This window comes from Martes martes (genome assembly GCF_963455335.1).
Source record: "Martes martes genome assembly, chromosome: 12".
In the NCBI taxonomy this organism is placed as follows: Eukaryota; Metazoa; Chordata; class Mammalia; order Carnivora; family Mustelidae; genus Martes; species Martes martes.
In genome coordinates, this window is record NC_137900.1 from 18168002 (window position 1) to 18188007 (window position 20006).

Consider the following 20006-nt stretch of genomic DNA (forward strand, 5'->3'; position numbering starts at 1 on the left):
CAAGGAGAAGCAGACTCCTCACTGAGCATGGAGCCCCATGTGGGCGAATCCCAGGACACCTGAGTGGCTCAGTCCATTAAGTGTCCGACTCCTGATTTCAGCTCAGGTCATTATCTCAGGGTCAGGAGACTGAGCCCCACAGTGGGATTCTCCCTCCTGCTTCCTCTACCTCTCTCCCCGTTCTCTCTTTCTTTAAAAAAAAAAAAAAAAAGATTATTACACAGATTATACCATATAGGTTTCATGTAGGCTTTGGAGGATTTCTAATATGCAGGTACACAAGGAGTGTCCCGTGTGCCCGCTTCCCCTCGCCCTTGCCAGCACCGAGCGTAGGTCTTGGTTCTAACTCATAAATGGTAATAGGAAAACTTCTTCTTAGCTTCCTTCCAGCCATCTGAGCAGAGAGGGGGAAGAACATGATAATGAGGAAGCAGAAAGCCTAAAGGATGAAAGGGGAAGGGGCTTAAAAAGGAATAGGTGGCTAAAAATGAACAAAGGAATGAGGAAATGGGGAAAAAGTTAAAAATATATATATAAAAAAAAGTGGGACGTCTTTCAGGAAGATCCTTGGTAATCAGGCCATGAACCCAAGCCGAGTATGCCCAAAGCTGAGGAGCGTGAGGAAGGTTCTGGTCTCATAATTTAAAATCAATACAGGACGTGAGGGCCAGTCCAACGGAGAGCGGATGTCATGAGCTCAACTCTTGCTTTTAACTACTTCTAAGTCTCCTACGGATCTTCCCTCTGGGGCTGGAATTTTTTTCTCAATTTTTAGTCACTTCCTCACCAATGCTGAATTTTATATGAAGAAAATTCCCAAAACTCACTGGAAGTTTTTAGAGCAGAACAAAGTACAGGTTTCACACTTTTAAGGAAAATGTTCAGACTTTAGTTGTAGCCGAATAACTTCAAAATGGATTCATTTTTAAAACCCAGCAGAAGAGAAATAGGTGAAGGAAATGCATATTTTAGACTATTTGTTTTAACACAGTTCAAAATCCAATGAGCAACAGGGGAACTCTGAACCACCAGGAAAGGCTCTCTGTCTGGTCTACCGTCATCCATGAGAATAATAAGGACTTAGAAGCAGGGAAGGGGGGTGCCTGGGTGACTCAGTGGGTTAAAGCCTCTGCCTTCAGCTCCGGTAATGATTTCAGGGTCCTGGGATGGAGCCCCGCGTTGGGGTCTCTGCTCAGCAGGGACCCTGCTTCCCTCTCTCTCTGCCTGCCTCTCTGCCTACTTGTGATCTCTGTCAAATAAATAAAATCTTTAAAAAAAAAAAAAAAAGCAGGGGAGGGCATTTTAATTCCTTCTTGCAAAGGCAGGATTGTCATGTGACCTCCATGCTCTTGGATGTGTTAATGGTTCCCTTTGCTTTTCCTCTGAATTTGTCTCTTCTGGAAGACACTGTGAAGGAGGGGAAACAAGCTGGTCTGAAAGGGCCTGGCTTCAGGCCCCGGGTGACCCCGCCCACGGGCTTTCATCTCTCCATCCTTCCACTTCATTGTTAGACGGCATTACCAACAAACCCGATCACCTCACCTCACCTCCCTGGCACGACAGCGGGCAAAATTCAGACGAGTGATGGTTTAAGACAGTTTTGACCAGGCATAAAGTGCTGAGGTATTACAAATGCCTGTTCACTCCTCTGACTGATTGGTTGATTTTTTAAATCAGTGGAGCCACTCCAAGAATCAGGATTCAAGAATACATGTTCATGGAAAGCCATGTTGGAGGAACGCTTGGGGTGTGGGAACCGTCTCGATGTTTTATTAAAACTAAGCCATAATGGGTTTGTAACCATTTCAAAAGGATTAATTTAAGTTAGGAAGTGGAGGAGAAAAGGCCTACCTAAGTCTGAGATTCTATAAAGAGCATAGTCTGTAAGGCAGCCCCTGAGTCAAGGTCTGAGAAATTATTGTTGTATTAGTCCTCTGATATTCGTGTAACAGAAAATCAGAAAAATCAAGACTAAAAGACAGAGTGTGGAGAGATGCTGATAAGCCTGAATGTGTTATGGGGCTGCCTCCACGTGTGTTCCGGCTTTTAGAGGTGCCGAAGTAGTAACGTAGGCACGGGAGGGTTACAGGGGCACGGTGGGCTCCAGGCTAATGTGTTATCGCAGGGAAAATAACACAGCAAAGGGAATGCGCAAATCGACCCAGCTCGAAGATCCTGATAAAGATCCTAATCGGTCTCACCCTATCTAATGATATATGTTCCTCTCTGGAGAAAAAAAAAAAATTAAGAAGTTCCTTCCTCAAACCCTAGAAAGGTTGAGAATCTAGAAAGACAAAAGCAGATCTACATAAAAACCTTGATGAGTAACACATAAAAGTTTTAGAGGTACGAAAAGCAAAAGCAATCATCCAAAGTCCTTCAGAGGGTTTTGCCTGGGGCCTGCGGCGCATTTTCCAGAGTTCTCCGGGACAGGAAAGGCGGCCGTTGGCAGCCATGCCCAGGTGTTTCTCACAAGCATACACCATGGCAGGTACCACAAGGTCTGCTTTGGGTTCAAGTGATGACCATCAGATTTGAAAACCAAGAACAAAAAGGTTTCAAGAGTTTGTTTCAGTTTTGTCTCACCCAAACCAGAAAATCTGGGGACGGTGGAATTCTCTACAGCAACGGCATTTTCATCTATCAGCTCAAGTGAAGAAAAAAAGAATGTGACTACAACCCCACATTAAAAAATACTTTTGATGAAAAATGAAACAAGATGGGATCGGAATGGGAGGGAGACAAACCATAAGAGACTCTTAATCTCACAACACAAACTGAGGGTTGCTGGGGGGAGGGGGTAGGGAGAGGGTGGTTGGGTTATGGACATTGGGGAGAGTATGTGCTACGGTGAGTGCTGTGAAGTGTGTAAGCCTGACAATTCATAGACGTGTACCCCTGGGGTGAATAATACATTATATGTTAACAAAAAAAAATACTTTTGACAGTGTTCCCTAATTACCAACAGTGATGGCTGTGGTCAACATGACGAAGTAATTAACGGGCAGCATTGTTCTTACTATGCTGAAGATCACCTACAATATTACCAAAAGGCTTGACTTAAGGTCTGAGAAAAGAGCACCACAAAACGACTTTTACCTCATAGAATTACAAGGGAGGCTTTGAAAATATTCACAAGGGACCTGGGAGTCCTAATGAAAAAGATAACAGATGATCTTAATTTGTGGCACTAAGAACCACCAAAGAATCAATGAAACTGGCAAAATATTTTTAGATGCACATAACGCCTATATATTGATTGGCAAGTTACTGTGCAGACTTTAGTTATGACACCTAATCATCAAAACAATGTCATCTTAATCTAGTTAATATACAATACTTTTATACAAAAACCAGATATCCACGAGCAATGTTGGGTGAAAGGTGGGATAATCTGTGATGTCCAGATAATTGAAGGACTGGGTTGATGTGGTAGAGTTAGAGGAAGGGCTACCCAGGGAACTCACTTCCTTTTCTGTTTTGTAAATTTTAAAGTAAATTAATGAGCACTGAATCACAACATATATGTCTTTATAGATATAATGTACTTGTTTTGTATAAAATGTGTATCAATAAACACTTCTGTTTCTCTAGCCATAATGTAAACAGTGACATAAGAAATAAAACTATGTGTTCTTTTGAAAAATGTCTTAAATTTTATTTTACCAGACAGTAAACTAAAGCAGAGAGATCATGACGTATCTAAGGCCTCCCTCTCCCCTTACTCTCTATTCTAACAAAAGGATCTATCTCTTAGGAGGTCCTTCTGGGCAAAGCTAATTTTAGGACTCATTTTTGAAATGAAACCTCTTTAGATACTCTGGTACCTAGAACATAGTAGAAAAGCCCTCAAAACATTCTGTATCTTGATTCAATTTCTGAAGATAGCAGAAACGTCTTATTCTGTTCCCCAGATACGCAGGATATTCAAAACACTACGTTCAAGAATGATGAACAACAAATGAACACAGGTATAAAGACAGAAATACATACAGACAGACCATAGCTAAAATTCTGATGGTAACTGCTTAATTTAGATTTTGGTAACTGATTGCTACAGATTTTAGCTTGTAGGCAGGCAGTTTACATTATAACTACAGAGGGCAAATGGCTGATGAAACACTCTTATAAAGTTCTTTGATTCAAAAGCCCATATACTTGCACCCCTAGAAGGATTCTGACATGAATGAATAGGTAACTTGCTTCTACGCGGGGTATTGCTTCCTGGACTCTATCAACCCTGCATACAAAAGAAATTGCATATGCATTTTGATAGAGATATTAATTCTTGCAGAAAAAAAGAAAATACTTAAAAGGACTGGAAACCAGAATTCTTCTACATCAAAAAACGTATAGAATTAAAAGTACATTTGAATATGCCCGATTATATTTTAATGAGCTGTTGGAGATAGTTCATTTCCTTCTCTTGTTTTCTATCCTATTAAGACGGATATTTAATACATACTATTGGCATGTCTGTCTGCAATTTCTGCCTCTTACAAGTTATCAGAGATCTTTTCTATTCCTCCAACACACACGAGTGGAATTTCAGCTCAAAGCGAGTTTTCTATGCCCCTGTGTTATCCTCCATAGTCAACTCTGACTCACCGAGACTCTACCACCCTCAAAATCCGTATTTATACCTGCTAGGTTTTCAGGTAATGGGGAGAAGACGACAGTACTGAATCTGTTCTCAAGGATAATTTTTCCACTCACTCACTGTTCAGGAGAGACAAAATGATGCCACAGCCTATGGGATTCTGTAAGAGCAGAACGGCCACGTCACCAAGACACTTCTTGGCTCCACAATGAACTGATCTAGAGCCCAGCTGCAAAGTCACTCACATTTGCCAAGAGAGGTTTTGAGTACTCTTTGGGGCCCACCCAACGCACAAACAATGATTTAAACAAAATGAAAACAAAACAAAACAGGCTGACTCACTCCAACACTCCCAGCTCCATCCTGTAGGAAGAGGGCTAGAAAATGACGTGAGGGTTAGCCTAGGGACTTCTATGTTATTTTCATTTTCAGAGCGTCTACACGGTGGTAAGAGTATCAAATAGAGTCTAATTAAACCTCAACACACAGACCTGCTCATATCACTGACAAAAGAGTTTACTGTTCTGATTATACCATGTGCTACCACAGGGTTATCTTTACTACTGAAAAAAGTCCCCAACTCAGTAGTCAAAAAGCAATGAAATCAGTTTACCCCATGTTCCACACCCTACATCCTCTTATTTATTTGTGTCAGATATTGAAATGAGAATCCATTGCCTGTCCAAAGAGCACTCACCTCATTGTCCGACTCCACGAGAACTTGGTCATATTCACTAAGCGCTACTAGAAACATGATAGAGGTGACATTTTCAAAGCAGTGTATCCATTTTCTTCTCTCTGACCTTTGGCCCCCTACATCGACCATTCTGCAAGGTTAACAATATTCATATTAATAGCATATAAAGAAAAAAGGATCAATATACACACAGCTTTACTTACACACTTAAGGAAAACACTCTCTAAAGAGAATGGCCATCCAACTCAATTCAATTAATATTTCTGGTGAACATCTACTAACTTTCTGTTCCCTAACAATCTAGGTCAAGACATTCTGGGTAATTAATAATTGTGGTTATAAGAATGTTATCTGATTAGTGAAAATGGTAACTTTGCTAAAAAAAAAAAAAAATCCTGTGCCAGGTCAAGCAAAATGGTATTTTACTTAATTGTGCACAGAAAAATCAGAAACAAAATATGCTTTCTTTGTGTTAAGTTCTAATGGCAAGTACTAACGTCAGTTTCTTTTTCTGTAAAATGAGAATGAAGATCCTTGTGTACTTCTCAAGGATGCTAGAAAGGACTGCAAACACATTTAAAAGATACAAGATGCTACATATTTCAATATGGGTACGTGTGATGCTTCAACAAAATGCAAACAGAACTCCACTGCTACGTTATCCATGGGGTATTCTAACTTGTTTTCTCCTTCCGATACTGGCAATAATTTGGGACAGGTCCAGTCACTGGACCCGGTATCATGGCGCAACTGGCCTCATGCAAACAAACTTTCTAACCCGCTAAGAAGTGAACTGTGTGAAACATCAAGATGCTTCCAGAGGCCATCACTTGAACTCTTTCAAGGATTTGTTTTTAACATGTCAACAGTGTGCTGACTTCCTGGTTAGGAACCAATGCTGACATCAATTAATGTGAGTTTCAATGTTTATATGAAAATATCAAGCCGCAGCTGGCACTGAAGCCAAGTTTCCTCAAGAGGTTCAATCCATATCTTGGCTAAAACGTGCACAGTGGTTGCGGGGTAACATACTTTCAGAGAATGAGAGGAGGTGTCTCTGAGCATTTGCTGAAAAACGGTTATTCCTGGTCTTTCCCTGCCTTAAATGCAAACTAAGAAATCAAGGGTCTTCTAGTGACTGCTTCTAAAAGTTCTCTAAGGCACAGAAGAGATTTCTAAGGGGCAAAGCAATGGATTCAGGGAGACCTATGTATGATGGACATCAAAACTACAACTCTTAGGTCTTTAGAAATATCAAATTCTAGCTCTTCCTTCATGCCAAGTAAAGAATTCATTACTCATTTATATGAAATCCTGATTCTATAAAATCCTGTCACCCTGAGACCTATAAGATGCTTTCGATGATGGCAGGAAATTATTCTTCTGAGTCATTACTTTTACTGTAGGGGCAAAAAAGTGTCCTTTAAGCTAGTGAGCAAAATGTAGTAAAAACAAGACGTAAGACTAACCTTGTTTCAGAATTCACTATCAATTATAAAACAATGAAGTGATGAAAATCTCTATGAAATGCTCTATGTCTTCTGAAAATATTCTGCAGGACAGTTTTACAAGCGGTAGGAAATTTGGGTGTTCCAAATCGAAGATCTCCAAATGCTATGGACTCAAAGCTTATGTAATCCAGCATACTGGAGCTACAAGGAATCTTGGTGCTCATGTAATGCAACCATTTTAGAGATGGACAAAAAACGGGGTTCAGAAATATTTCTAAAATGCCACCCACTTTCCAGATATATCCATCAGAGTGGCATATAGCGGCCAGACCTGACTCCAGGGGTGGAGACTGATTAGAATAAATCCCATAGTGCTTTGAGGGCCTGCTCATCTGAACCACGTGGCAGTTACCCACTGGGAGTCACATGACTCCTATTTCACATCCCTCTAGTGAACGTAATTGTCTTCAATGGGATAGGCTCCCCCAGAGAACTCAACTCTCTCTGCTCAAAGACATATATTACATGGCCTCACTTCACAAAGCACAATGTGGTTTGTATTCTAGAAGTATAACTGATTATTTGTACAATAAGAGATTAAACGAAAGTGTATTGGTATTATTTATTTCTTCTCTTCTTAAAAAACATTAAAATACTTTTGAACAGCAGCAGAATTCTTCATTCTATTTTCCCATATAAATTTGGACTGGGGTCATCAATCCATTTTCAAAATTACCAATTTTGAAAAATTTCAAGCAAGTTATTTCAGGAATATAAAACATCCCATATCTTTCTTGCTACTGAAGAATTCTGCATTGGTACCAGTAGACTCGAAGGAAACACCATGAAAGCTTTTGATAACATATATTTTCTGTTCTTGGTAGGGGCATAAGGTCATTCATATCTTACACAAATCTAAAGATATATCCATTGTCCTCACAATTAAAAAGTGACTCAAAGAACAGTCAGGACCAATTCTTACAGAATAATAGTCAGGACCAACGTTGAAGGGACTGATTTTGTTCAACCACCAGCAAATTTCAGATTTCGCTGATTTCTTGGTGACTGAATATGAAATGAGAAACCTGCCCATACATCTTTCCTCCGCTTCCTCTTTCTGGAACATATTACTTCATTTGCATATCTCCTGATAATAACTGGTCTGCAGATTGTTTCAAAGTCTACACATGATTTCAGTATTTGTAGAGTTCCCCAAACGTACTAGTCAAGGCAGAGGAGCTGGGAGGTGGGTTTAACGGACTCAGTTACTACCTGAAAATGACACTTTGTAAGTCAAAGGGGTATTCGATGATCCCTGTGGTGGGGACTCGAACTCTAAGCACATCTTGCTGCGTAGGCAGGTAGGCGGGGTCAGCAACGCGGTCCAAGTCATTAAGATAGCTGGAGGAGGGAAGACACAATGAGAATGTTAGGACACCATCATGCCAAGTCTGCCTCTGGACACAGAAGGGCAAAACTAAATCCTAAAAGAGATGCGGAGAAGAGGAAGGGAAATATCAGAAAGGGGTAGAGGAATCTGGAAAGTTGAGAGAGAAAGTCAACTTTCCACTGGCCACAGCAAGGTAACCCATCTATGGATTACCTGGTTTGCAGGCTTTCTCGTTTCTTCTCTATCATTTGGAACCCACATACAAAGTAGAGGGGGAAAGGAGAAGAAATGAAAGGAGTCTTCTATTTTCTGCTTATTTAGCAGGTCTGGTGGGTAAAGCAGGAGTTCAAAGCAAACAGATTTTGAATTACGGACAGAACTTTTATTTGTGTATTTGTATAAATAAACAGTTAACAGAGTGATACATAAGGTCAGAATCCTTTTTTTTTTTTTTTGTCTTTTTACAGAATATCAGAGCATTTTTCTCTGGAATGTATTTCCTTATTCCCCTAAGAGAGGTCAGCAGCATACCATGTCCTAAATTCTGTCCAAAGCTAAGTCATTTGTGATTAATGTGAAGCCACAATTTTTGAGGTTTCTGGTTACTTAGCTAACAATGTCTAAGGTCAGATATTCCCAGGGTTTAGAGTCACCACACCTAAACTTCCAATTTATCTGCTTCTATGATACTTCTCCATTCCTTTAAAAAAACAAACAAACAACAAATCCTTTTCATTTTGAAATAATTTTTTAACTTAACAAGAAGTTGCAAAATATTCCAGAGAATTCTCCTGTACCCTTCCCCCAGTCCACCCCCGATAATACCTTACATACAACGATGTATTACCAAAACCAAGAAACTGGCATTAATCCAATACTATTGACTCAAATACAATCTATTTAGATTTCACTAGTTCTTATACACACACACACACACACACACACACACACACACATATTTTTGGGGGGGGTATATAGTTCTGTGAAATTTTATCACATGTCAAGATTCATACAATACCCACCACAATCAGGATACAGAACTGTTCTGTCACCACGAAGAAAGTGTCCTGTGCACTGCCTCTCCTGAGCTTAACCCCTGGCAACCACATGTATGTTCTCCATCAGAGTAATTCTGTCATCTCAAAACCGTTATTTCCCATTTACTTTTCACTCTCTCAAGTTGCAAACCAATATTTTGCAACTTTGAGAATGACCTGGTTTGACAGAATTAATGACAAACAGGTGAAAAGGACCGCTCTGCATGGCATCCTAATGATTCCAAAGGCTTGCTATGCTCCCCTTGGCCCTGGAGAGGATGCGGCACAGGTATGGTTTCAAAGCATACAGCTACGAAGGGTATACACTAAGTAACTAACATATGCATTAAGACTTAAAGAAAAGGTGGCCCCACGAATAGAATCGGAGGGGATTAGAATCTCAACACCTTTATGCCCACAAAACAAGACAGTGAGTTCTGAGGTACATACAGAAATGTCTAGTGTGGAGTATGTTGCTAACTCAGCAAGAGTACAAATATTCAGTCGATGTGACCTACCTATGGGAAGGGTTTTGTCTTGACCAGCATTATTTTTGCCTTAGAACCTGAAAGAGTGCCTGGAGGACAGTACTTAATGAGTATTTGTTGGATGGGTAGATGGATTTCCTATGCTGGTATTTAGTCTTTGCATTATTTAAATACCATTGTTACTAGCGGTGTTTCCATATTACTTTTATTATTAAATTTGAAATTGGGTGTTGACAAGAAATATTGCATTAATTCTCTAAGATTCATGGATCATAAAATAGTAGAGCTAAGTGGTTTTAACAAAGACATAAAACTATTGCCTTTTTGGAGGTCTATCAAATTCTTTGAGACAAAAAAAAGGATCACCTTGGAAATTCCTAATGCAAAGTAACAAATTAATTAGTATTCTAGTGGCTTTACCCCAAATACATCAATTATTCTCTAGCTGGCAATTAGCTCTCTACTGACTGATAGGAACCAGTCTGATATCTTGAATTACTATAAAAAATGGCTGGAGGATGAAGACAGGGAGACTGGGACAATACTGGTGTGAGAGGCAGGAAGAAAAATGGACTGGATCCAAAATTCTTGTCAATATCTTGGCATGGTCTTGGAGGTATCTGATGGGCTTAACAAGCTCTTGTTGTGGGAGCTGGTCTGTATTATGTCTCATTCTACAGATAAACCAGCTCAACACACCATAAATACAAAATCAACTGGCAAGTCTGTAGCCATGGGGTTGTCTGATTTACCAATTCCCTGATTTGAAAAACTTGAAATGAATGTACATTTTGAAGCCTACAAGACCACCATTTATTTAACTACTATATACAAAAATCAAGTCAGAGGAATGAGAGAACTTCTAGTTTCCATGGGCAAGCTGGCCCAGAAACACGCTGCCCAGTCAACCATGTCCGCTCACACACTACAACTCACAGAGGTCAAATGGGGCGGCTCATGCCTGCACACAAGGCGCTGTCATGTTCCTGGAGTAAAGAGAAATCATGGCTTTCTGGTACTTGAAGATGAGCTCAACAGACCACTCCAAGCACGAATGTGTCTTTGCAGAGGAGAACTTAGAGAATCATTACAGGAGGTGGGAAATCACAACACTGCCCATGACGGAGCAAGAGAGAATCGGGGTACTGTTTCCGCGACCAAAAGCACTTAGAAGGACTTACTGACTTCCCTAAAAATGTGGCCTATGGTATCTCTCCATGAACCAAGGGCACTACTGCAGTATCAGCTGAATATCTAGCGTGTTCATACTTGCATACTTTTCCTTCTTTGCCTTTCCTTTGCTCCTTTTCAACATCAGCACAGTCCGCAAAGAGGAATGACAACCTTACGACAATGAACTTACACGGAGCACTGATGTGCTACTTGCCATGCTCTACTCTGTCTGTTCACTGCTCAGGTAACCACAAATTGTACAGCAAGGAAATGACTATTGAAGATGTTCCATGCATTTCTCCAGTTCTCGCTTGGCATTCTTTTTTTTTTTTTTTAAGATTTTATTTATTTATTTGACAGACAAGGATCACAAGTAGGCAGAGAGGCAGGCAGAGAGAGGGCAAGGGAAGCAGGCTCCCTGCCGAGCAGAGAGCCGGATGCGGGGCTCGATCCCAGGACCCTGAGATCATGACCTGAGCTGAAGGCAGAGGCTTTAACCCACTGAGCCACCCAGGCGCCCCTCGCTTGGCATTCTTTTTGCTTTGTCTCAGTAGGTGGTGGGGAGAGAAAGGCTCACTTTAATCTGGAGTATTAAAGTTGTATTAATCCAGCTCCCCGAAAGGAAAAAGCTGAAAGGAGCGAGACTGAGATCCACTAGTTGTACCGCACGTCATCTAGAACCCAACCCAAGGCAAAGCCCAAACACCTCCGAAACAAGGCAAGAAGAACAAAACGAGAAAACACAACCAACCACCCAAAAGACATATAAGTGATTGTCTCCCAAAGGAAGGTCTGGGTGTCTCAGTAGCTGCACCAGGACTGGGTTGTGGACGATTTGCGGAACAGGTGAAATGTGGGTGCAATGGAGTCCTGCATTTTTTGCTCCAGGGAGCGGCCAGTGTGGACAGCCTCTCCCTGCCTAAGCCCCATCTATGTGGCCCCCTTGCTCTGGGCTCCCCACACTTTCTGCATTTGACACTGGCTTAGGGGAAAGAGCCACTCCTGTTCCTGTAGAAATGTGGCACAGAGCAGTAGGACCAGCACATCCTCTCGTGTTGATTCTTGTTACATTCTAAGAAAAGGTAATAGAAGAGTCTCTGAATGGAACCGTGCTTTCCATTGAAGCATCTCATATTCTGAAGAGAAACTTGGATGGGCTATGGGGCGGGGGGGTGCTCACCGTGGATTATTCCATTCATTTAACCTTTTACAAAGAAACACCAAGGTCTGAACAAATTTATACTGCAGAGTAAATTCAGAGAGTTAATTATAGCTATAATTTGTTTTGTAGGAATGATTCTGAGTGGCTGCTGAGGTCATTCTCAGGGTGTTGCTATGGTGACAGGCACAAGGTACATTTCCAAGGCGATGTATGTGTCACAAGTGGCCGGCAGTAGCTCTCTCCTGATGTCAGGGAGAGAAATCTCCCATCGTCTACATGGGACTTATTTAACTGTCTAGGAGACAAGGCATATTTAAGAGTGTGCTAGAAAATGGGAGGTTTAGTTGATGAATCTGTACTCTAACCCATCCATGGGAACTGAATAACTTGCTGCTGCTTTGAGACATTTTGTAATTGATAACTTGGTAACTGATTAAAAAAAAAACCCTCAGTATTTTCCCACATGTGTTTGCCCAGTCAGGACTCTCTCACACTCGGTGGAGTCAGGGACCATGAGTACCTTTGTTCGTGTTTGGTCACGGACACTCAGCCGAGGGCCTAGAACGCAGCAGGTACGCAACACGTGACCCAAATTAAGATAATTTTGTAGAAAATGTGGTAGTGGTTATGATGGCAAGTTATACCTTCTAGAAGAAAATATAGGAGTAAGGGGGTTGTTAGCTACCTGCCTTTATGTAATTACCTCGCTGGGCTATTACTGGCCTGATTATGTAAGAACTAAATTCTGAATTTAAATGCCTCTGACGAATGTAGAGACAACACAGAGAGGAAAGGCATCTTTTAACTTCATTTAGCAGATATGCTTCCTGCTCTTCCTCAGGTCCTGGCCCCAGAATGAAATAATTTGTCTGTTTCATGCTTGTCGATATCAAGCTTTCAGGCCTTGGAATTCCCTCTAGCCCTGGGCAAACGGAGGGAGTGGTACCTTACTGACAGGCAATTCTGACATACTCTCTTTAATGGAAGAAACAGGTTTCTGATGGTTTTCAGTGAAAAGCAAGGCAATAGGAAAATTCATGTAGTAAGATTTCAATCATTGCTTTCCTATCACGAGAAACTGCAGGGTCATCTAGAACTCACGATACATTTTGACTACGGCATTCTCACAGGTGCTAAGGCTATGGGCGAGATTCCCCATGATACAATCCCTGTCTGCAAAGGCACTCTACCAACGTGTGGCAAAAAAAGGATTATATGAAAAGGAGAAATGATAAAGTTCATTAAGGACAGAAAGAACATCTGTATATTTTGGACAGAGTCATTTTCTGGGAACTTGTTTGAACTGTCTCTAATCCTTGGTGATTATCCACAAAACATCTTTCTGTGGTATGAGTGATTTGATTAAGGAAATCATGCTCATTAGTTTACAATTACACCTTGTACCTGCTAACTTCCTTATATATTTAACTTCAGGGTTACCACTGGCTATAGACAAAATAAGAAATTCAGAAATGGGATATAATTATTTTAAATGATTAAAAATATATGAGAGAAGCTTAAATGTCACGAAAATAAAAGCTCCAATCAAATGAATTATGGCATTTTCTCTCTTGAATATGTTTTAAAAAAAAAATCCAATTGAGGGCACCTGGGTGGCTTAGTTGGTTAAGCAACCAACTGTTGATTTCAGTTCAGGTCATGATCTCAGGGTGGTGAGATGGAGCCCAGCGCTGGGCTCGGAGCTCAGTGTGGAGGCCGCTTACGATTCTTTCTCCCCTTCCGCCTCTGCCCCTCCCCTTCCCTGCCCTCCTCCCCCTTCCAAAAAATTCCAACTGCTCCTCTCTTTTGATAGTCGTTTGTCAATAACAGTTTTAAATACATCTTCCAATTTAATTTATGCTCTAGCCTGACATGTAACAAGAACTTCTTGTTTGAAACATCTTTTTAAAATTAAAGAGAAGGGATGCCTGGGTGGCTCAGTTGGTTACGCCTGCCAACTCTTGGTTTCCACTCAGGTCATGATCTCTGAGTCCTGGGACCTAGCCATGTGTTGGCTCCCTGCTCAGACGGGAGTCTGCTTGTCTCCCTCTCCCTCTGCCTCTCCCCCTGCTCCCTCCCTCCCTCTCTCTCTCTCTCAAATAAATAAATCTTTAAAAAAAATTAAAGAGAAAAAAAATCCCACCACCTATGACTGGAAGAGTAACTGAAATCTACCCCAAGAATAGCGCAGAAATTAGAAATACAGTGGGTTGTTTTTTTTCCCTTTTTTTTGGATGAAAGAAGCATGAATGAAATTCAGAGATGACTCAGCAGGTAAACTATATCACATTACAGCTGTGGTTAAAAAAAAAAAAAAGTAATAAGTTATAGGCATACAACCCTCAGCAATTACGCCAAAAGGGGGAAAGTACCTGTGGGTGGTAAGTGAAAAAAGAAATCTCTGACATTTGGTATAAATCCAACCAAACATAGTAAGATAAAGGAATAGCGCCTTGGAGTAGTCAGCGGAGCTCGCTATGGGGCGGAGGTGCGGGTGCGTGTGGGGCTCTTCGACTCCTGCACAAGGGCCTCCTGTTGAGAAGCTGTATTTATGACAGATTTGCAGCCCAAGTCAGAGACTGAAGTGAAATTCTGGCACAGAAAATGACTCTGGGTAGAATTTCACATTTTTAATTATTGAAAAGAAGGTTAGAAAAACTAGGTCGGCTTCATTAAAAATCCTAAGAAGACCTCATTGTAAGAGGAACAGTCTTGGGGGAGTTGAAAGCTAGATCACGCCATGAGATCTTATTTGGCACGTGGAAGCTAAGGAGAAGCCAGAAACACATGGTTCCTGTACAGGAAACCACGTGACCACAAGGATTCAAAGGCAAAAAGGAAAAGAAATTGTCAAAGTGGATGTTAAAAAAACAAAACAAAACAAAACACACCACCCCCCCCCCAAAAAAAAACTGGAGGGAAGTACCCACTCTGTCAACCTGCCATTCTGAGGGGAGAGCCAAGTACAGGCTTTGTGCCAAGAGCCCTCCAAGTCCCTCCCTCCTCCTGCAGATCCTGTGGCTGAAAGGAGCCTGGTTGGTAATCTGGTTAGGCTGGTTAGCTGCGCAGGATTACTCATTACACAAACACTTCCATCCCTTGAAGAACTCATGTTGTAGAGGGCCAACCTCGACTTTCCTCCTTCCTTTCTAACACCTGGCACAACCATGATCAGAGCTCAAGAAAACACAGCATCTACTGCAGGGATTTGGGTCCTAAAACGTTATTTGTTTTCAATACAAAATTCCAGATTTAAAACAAAGATCACCCAGCGGCAGCAAGCAGGTGTCACTCTCACGGTTTGTGACAACGACTCATGGGAGACTGTTCTGGGGGACAAAAGAGAAGTCTAAGGAATCCTGCATCAAAATGATCCTTTGCCAAAGAACTTAAACCAACCCAGAAGAGCAGATTTGTAAAAGTAAATTAAGTAGCTCATAAAAAGGTCCTATCACCGCATTTGTTACAGAGTTTCAGATTCTTGGGACTCTTGTATATGGATAGGTGATCTGAATGTTTCACATAAAGGGACTGCCAGTGTCAAATGGGGAACGGGCCGGGCAACGGTGTGTCTGCGAGACAGACACGAGAGCCAGGGCCAGGCGTGGGTCCCAGACAGACTCTCAAGTCTGTTGCTTAAACAGATAAATTGACCTTATAATTAAAAACAAAAGCAAAACGACACAAGAGAGAGACAGAGAGGAAGAGAGGGAGAAAAAGGAAGGAAGAGGCCTTTTTCAATTTGCTCATTTGGCTTTGCACTTTGCTAACTTAACTTGTCTTTTATAGGATAACTTTCAAACCTGCGACTGATTTTGATACAATTTTTACACTTCTGAAACATACCAAGAAACATCAGGAAACTGCTTCTTATGCCTGCCTGCCTGTCCTGGAATGTAATGGCAGTGTTTAATTCAGTTAATTTACACAAATTTATTGCAAAACTGTTATATGTGAAAGCTGATGCACTATGTGTGCTGGAGGGAGGGGGTTGGCACAGGGAGCTGGTACAAAATACTTAAAATATATATATTCTGTGCCTTGAGGGACATGAGGCTACCTGGGAAACAAAGATAGCACAGATGAATCAATTAAGAAATAATTAAGTGCAAAATTGTTAGCTGCTAACTATGAATGCAATAAGAAAAGAGAGATGATTATGAACTATAGTCACTAGAGAATAGTGTGGAGAAGTGGGGGGTGAGTTACGCCGTGCAGATGAAATGGGATCTGAACAGGTAGAAAGGGACAGAGAAGATGGGGAGAAATTAGGAAAGACACAGAATTTATTTACTTCCTCATTACTCACTCTTTCATTCAATTACATTCTCTAAAAGTCTACACTGAGAGCTAGGCACTTTGCAGACAACAGCCGGAACCATAAAATAAGGGAAAAAAGATGTGAGTCTTGTCCTCCAGGAGCTTGTACTCTGGCAATGGAAATGAACATACTATAAATAACTATACTATAATGCAGACACGATGTGGGTCATCAGAGAGGCTCCGGGGACTGGAGCCAAGCGTGAGCCGTGAGAAAGAAGGCTGCTGATTAAAGCAGGTTGTCTCCGTGTCATGTTCCCTGAACTTGAGGACTGGTTCCGCAGGATCAAAACTTTCATTCTGACAAGGATGATCAGGTCCGAGGAGCTCCTCATGCTAAACTACTTGAACTCATTACAAATCAAAATTCAGTTTATTACTTTATTTAAATCAAGATGCCACAGTGATCATGAAGCAGCCCATCGGGGTCAGCCAGAGTCAAAAGACCACCTGGCAGGCAGGGAGTCAAAACAGAGGAACCCAAACGACCTGAAGGATTATATGTGGACAGCAAGGTTCCTGGGCTCACTCGTGCCTGGAGGTAGGGTTGTGTTCCGGTCACGTGCATGTTCTCTTAGACCCCTTACAAAATCCTGTCACTCCTACTCTTGGCTCCGTTGATGGTTCAACCCTATTACACTCTCCTTTACCAGCTGCATCACGCACTACAACGAGGCAAAAGGCAAGACGTGTAAGACATGATCTTTGCTCCCAGAGCCAGATGAGCTCAATGAGCACTTTCGGTCATCCACTAGCTTTAGTGGAGACACTGTTTGCAGGGCACTTAGACGCAGTGCCGTGGAATATAAGATAAGAGTTCTCTGGTGCTCGCTTCTATCAAGCTTTGTTGTGCAAAGCAATACTTATGGAGTCCCACTGAAGGAATACAGGCCAATCATTCCCTGCGTACTCTCAACTTCAGCTCTGGGTAACTTGGAGCACTGGGGTCCTAAGGTAAGTTCTGCCTAAATGGAAGTGGAAGCAGGACACCGTTGCCTTTGAACATTCAGTCTTCTTCTATATGAGCGATTTGCCCTTTTTGGTGGTGGTGGTGGTGGGAGGGAACAGACAGTAAATATTCTAGGCTTTGTGGGCCATTCAGTCTTTGTTGCAACTCTTCAACTCTGCCATTGGGTGTAAAACCAGCCATAGACAATATGCAAACAAATAAGCATGGCTGTGTCCCAATAAAACTTTATTTATAAAAACGGGCAGCAAGCTGAATTTGACCCGTGGGTTTGCCAATCCCTGTTCTGTAGTAACAGCAGCCCTGGTCTCAAGGGGGGACAATGCCATCCTGGGTGGACCCACCTACAGAAGGCACAGATGCTCAGCCAAAACGTGAGCAGGCAGCAAAGGGACAACGTGAAGCGTGTCACCCACAGCCACTATGCCCTTCAGGTAGAGTGAATGAATGGGAGACAGGTGCCCTTTCCCTACTACATCTCCTAATGAAGGTTAGAGTGTTAAAGCATATCTAAGTCTTATCTTATTATCTCTAAAGAGCCAAGCATTCCGAACAAGGAATAATAAAGACTGGCATCCGAGAATCATCAGAGTTCACTGTGGAAGACAAATACAGGGTTTTTTCTTTGTTTTGTTTGTTTTATTCTTGCAAAAGGTTATTAGGAGATACGGCTCATTAGATAACAAAACAGAACAAAATAGAAGTAAATATGTCACTCAAGAGAAAAAAAATGACACTCAATTGTCACTCTTTAAAAAAAACAAACACATTCAAGATCAATGCCGTCTTCCGAGCTGAAGACGGCATTTTTAGTCATTTGCCCATGTGGAGAATAATGTCTTTGTTCATTTCACTTTCAGGTAAATTTCGGGGTGCCAGATTTTCATTGGACTGCATAGGATAATGGTTTCTCAGATAAGGACAGTCTACTGTAATATATCACAGGATTTCAGAATTTAAGAGAAATTAGAGATTATAGATCGCACACCAGAGTCTTAGGCAAGTGAGATTCACTCAGTGAAAGGCCCAGTGGTGAACAGTGGTAGAGGGAATTTCATCAAAGCCTAGACCTTGACCCAGTGTTCTCTTGTCTGTCTCCAAAAGTCTGCAGTAGGCTTACACTTCCTTTTCATCATCAGATAAAAAATAGAGTCAGGATGGCTGAAAGAGTCAGAGGAAACACTAGACGTCCAATATTTGGCTCACCAAGTAGGGAACTTTTAGCAAGAAATCTCTTCAAGAAGAACTCAGCCCTAGATCAGGCGGATGGGCTAAATCTACTTCTGAAATTCCTTTTGCATTTCAAATTCAATATTCAAATTCCTTGTGCATTTTTAAATTAAATTAAAAATTTAAGCATGAGCTTAAAAGTCAACTCCAATGGTGACTTATGCCCCAAAGCCAACTTATATGTGTATTTTGGATTTATGGGCTATGGAACATATGGAAATTTCAAGAAGGTGTCTGATCTGCTGAACTCCTTGGAAGGAATTTCAGGCAAGTGAGATTAGGGATTATTTGGTCTCTTAAGGTGAACACAGATAGAGCAGTCTTTGCCAAAAGCCTGCAGTGAGGACTTTTCTCACTATGTGCCAGTGTGATTGAGATTTGTGTTCTCTGGCTAATGTCAGGGAGCTTTCGGTACTGTAGGCAGTGAACTCATTTGACCTATGTTTCAGTATATTAAAGCAGGTGGTGGACCCCAGAAAAAAAAAAAAAGTAAACCTACAGCCATCTGTTTATTGTGTTCTTTATCTAAAGATATTCAGAGCCCTTGGGCTTTTTTAAAAATCAATAACAAGAAAATTAATACAGGAATTTATAAAATTCTCCAGCACCTTAGCATGCTTTTTATTCTTTTAATAAATAAAATTGGAAGACTATATCAAATTAAAGCCAATTGCAAACTTCTCCCAAACTGCTTCTGCATCGCCTGGACTTATCCCATCTCCTTGCTTCTGTGCTGCCTGTCCTCTGAGCCATCTGATTGCTTATTATGATCAGTGAGTTAGCTAACCGAAGTAGAAAAAGGGACGCTCAAATGATTTTGTTGTATCCTTCTTACTGGCTCTAGTTTGACTGCAGCAAAAAGTTAATGGATAGAGTATGGGGGAAAACAGTTGAGATTATAGGCTAAAATAAAGAAATAATAATTCTGAATTATCTGTGATTTAGAACATCTTCCATGGTGTATGAATAACTTACGTGTGGTTAAACAGGACAAACTTTCGGGATGATAATCAAAACCCTGCTAGGTTTGTTTTCCAATAATTCTTTTCTTTTCTTTTTTTTTTTTTTTTAAGATAATGGTTTGTTTTCCAATAATTCTTTCCTTTTTTTTTTTTCTTTTCCTTTTTTTTCCTTTTCCTTTTTTTTTTTTTAAGATAATACTTATTTATTTGACAGGCAGGGATCACAAGTAGGCAGAGAGGCAGGCAGAGAGAGAGAGGTAGAAGCTCTCTGCTGAGCAGAGAGCCCGATGGGGGCTCGATCCCAGGACCCTGGGATCATGACCCAAGGCGAAGGCAGAGGCTTTAACCCACTGAGCCACCCAGGCACCTCTGTTTTCCAATAATTCTATACAATTTTCCCTCTTGACCTTGTACATAGAGAGGTACCTATAGGCAACATTATAAAGATTAATGAATAATTCGCATCTTTCCTGGTAAGTGATTTACCTACTCACAGATATCCTTCTATTAGTCTATCATCTATTTATCT

The 20006-nt window shown here is 41.2% G+C and overlaps 1 protein-coding gene across 1 annotated transcript in view; it reads right to left on the reverse strand.

Moving 5' to 3' along the window:
- Positions 1–20006, reverse strand: part of GNAQ (G protein subunit alpha q) — a gene marked incomplete at its 5' end in the record, with an annotated part of 302948 nt that overhangs the window by 68969 nt on the left and 213973 nt on the right. The window contains 2 exons of the mRNA XM_080820525.1: positions 5298–5427; positions 8021–8149. Coding sequence (XP_080676651.1) covers positions 5298–5427; positions 8021–8149 — 259 coding nt within the window. The remainder of the gene's footprint in view (positions 1–5297; positions 5428–8020; positions 8150–20006) is intronic.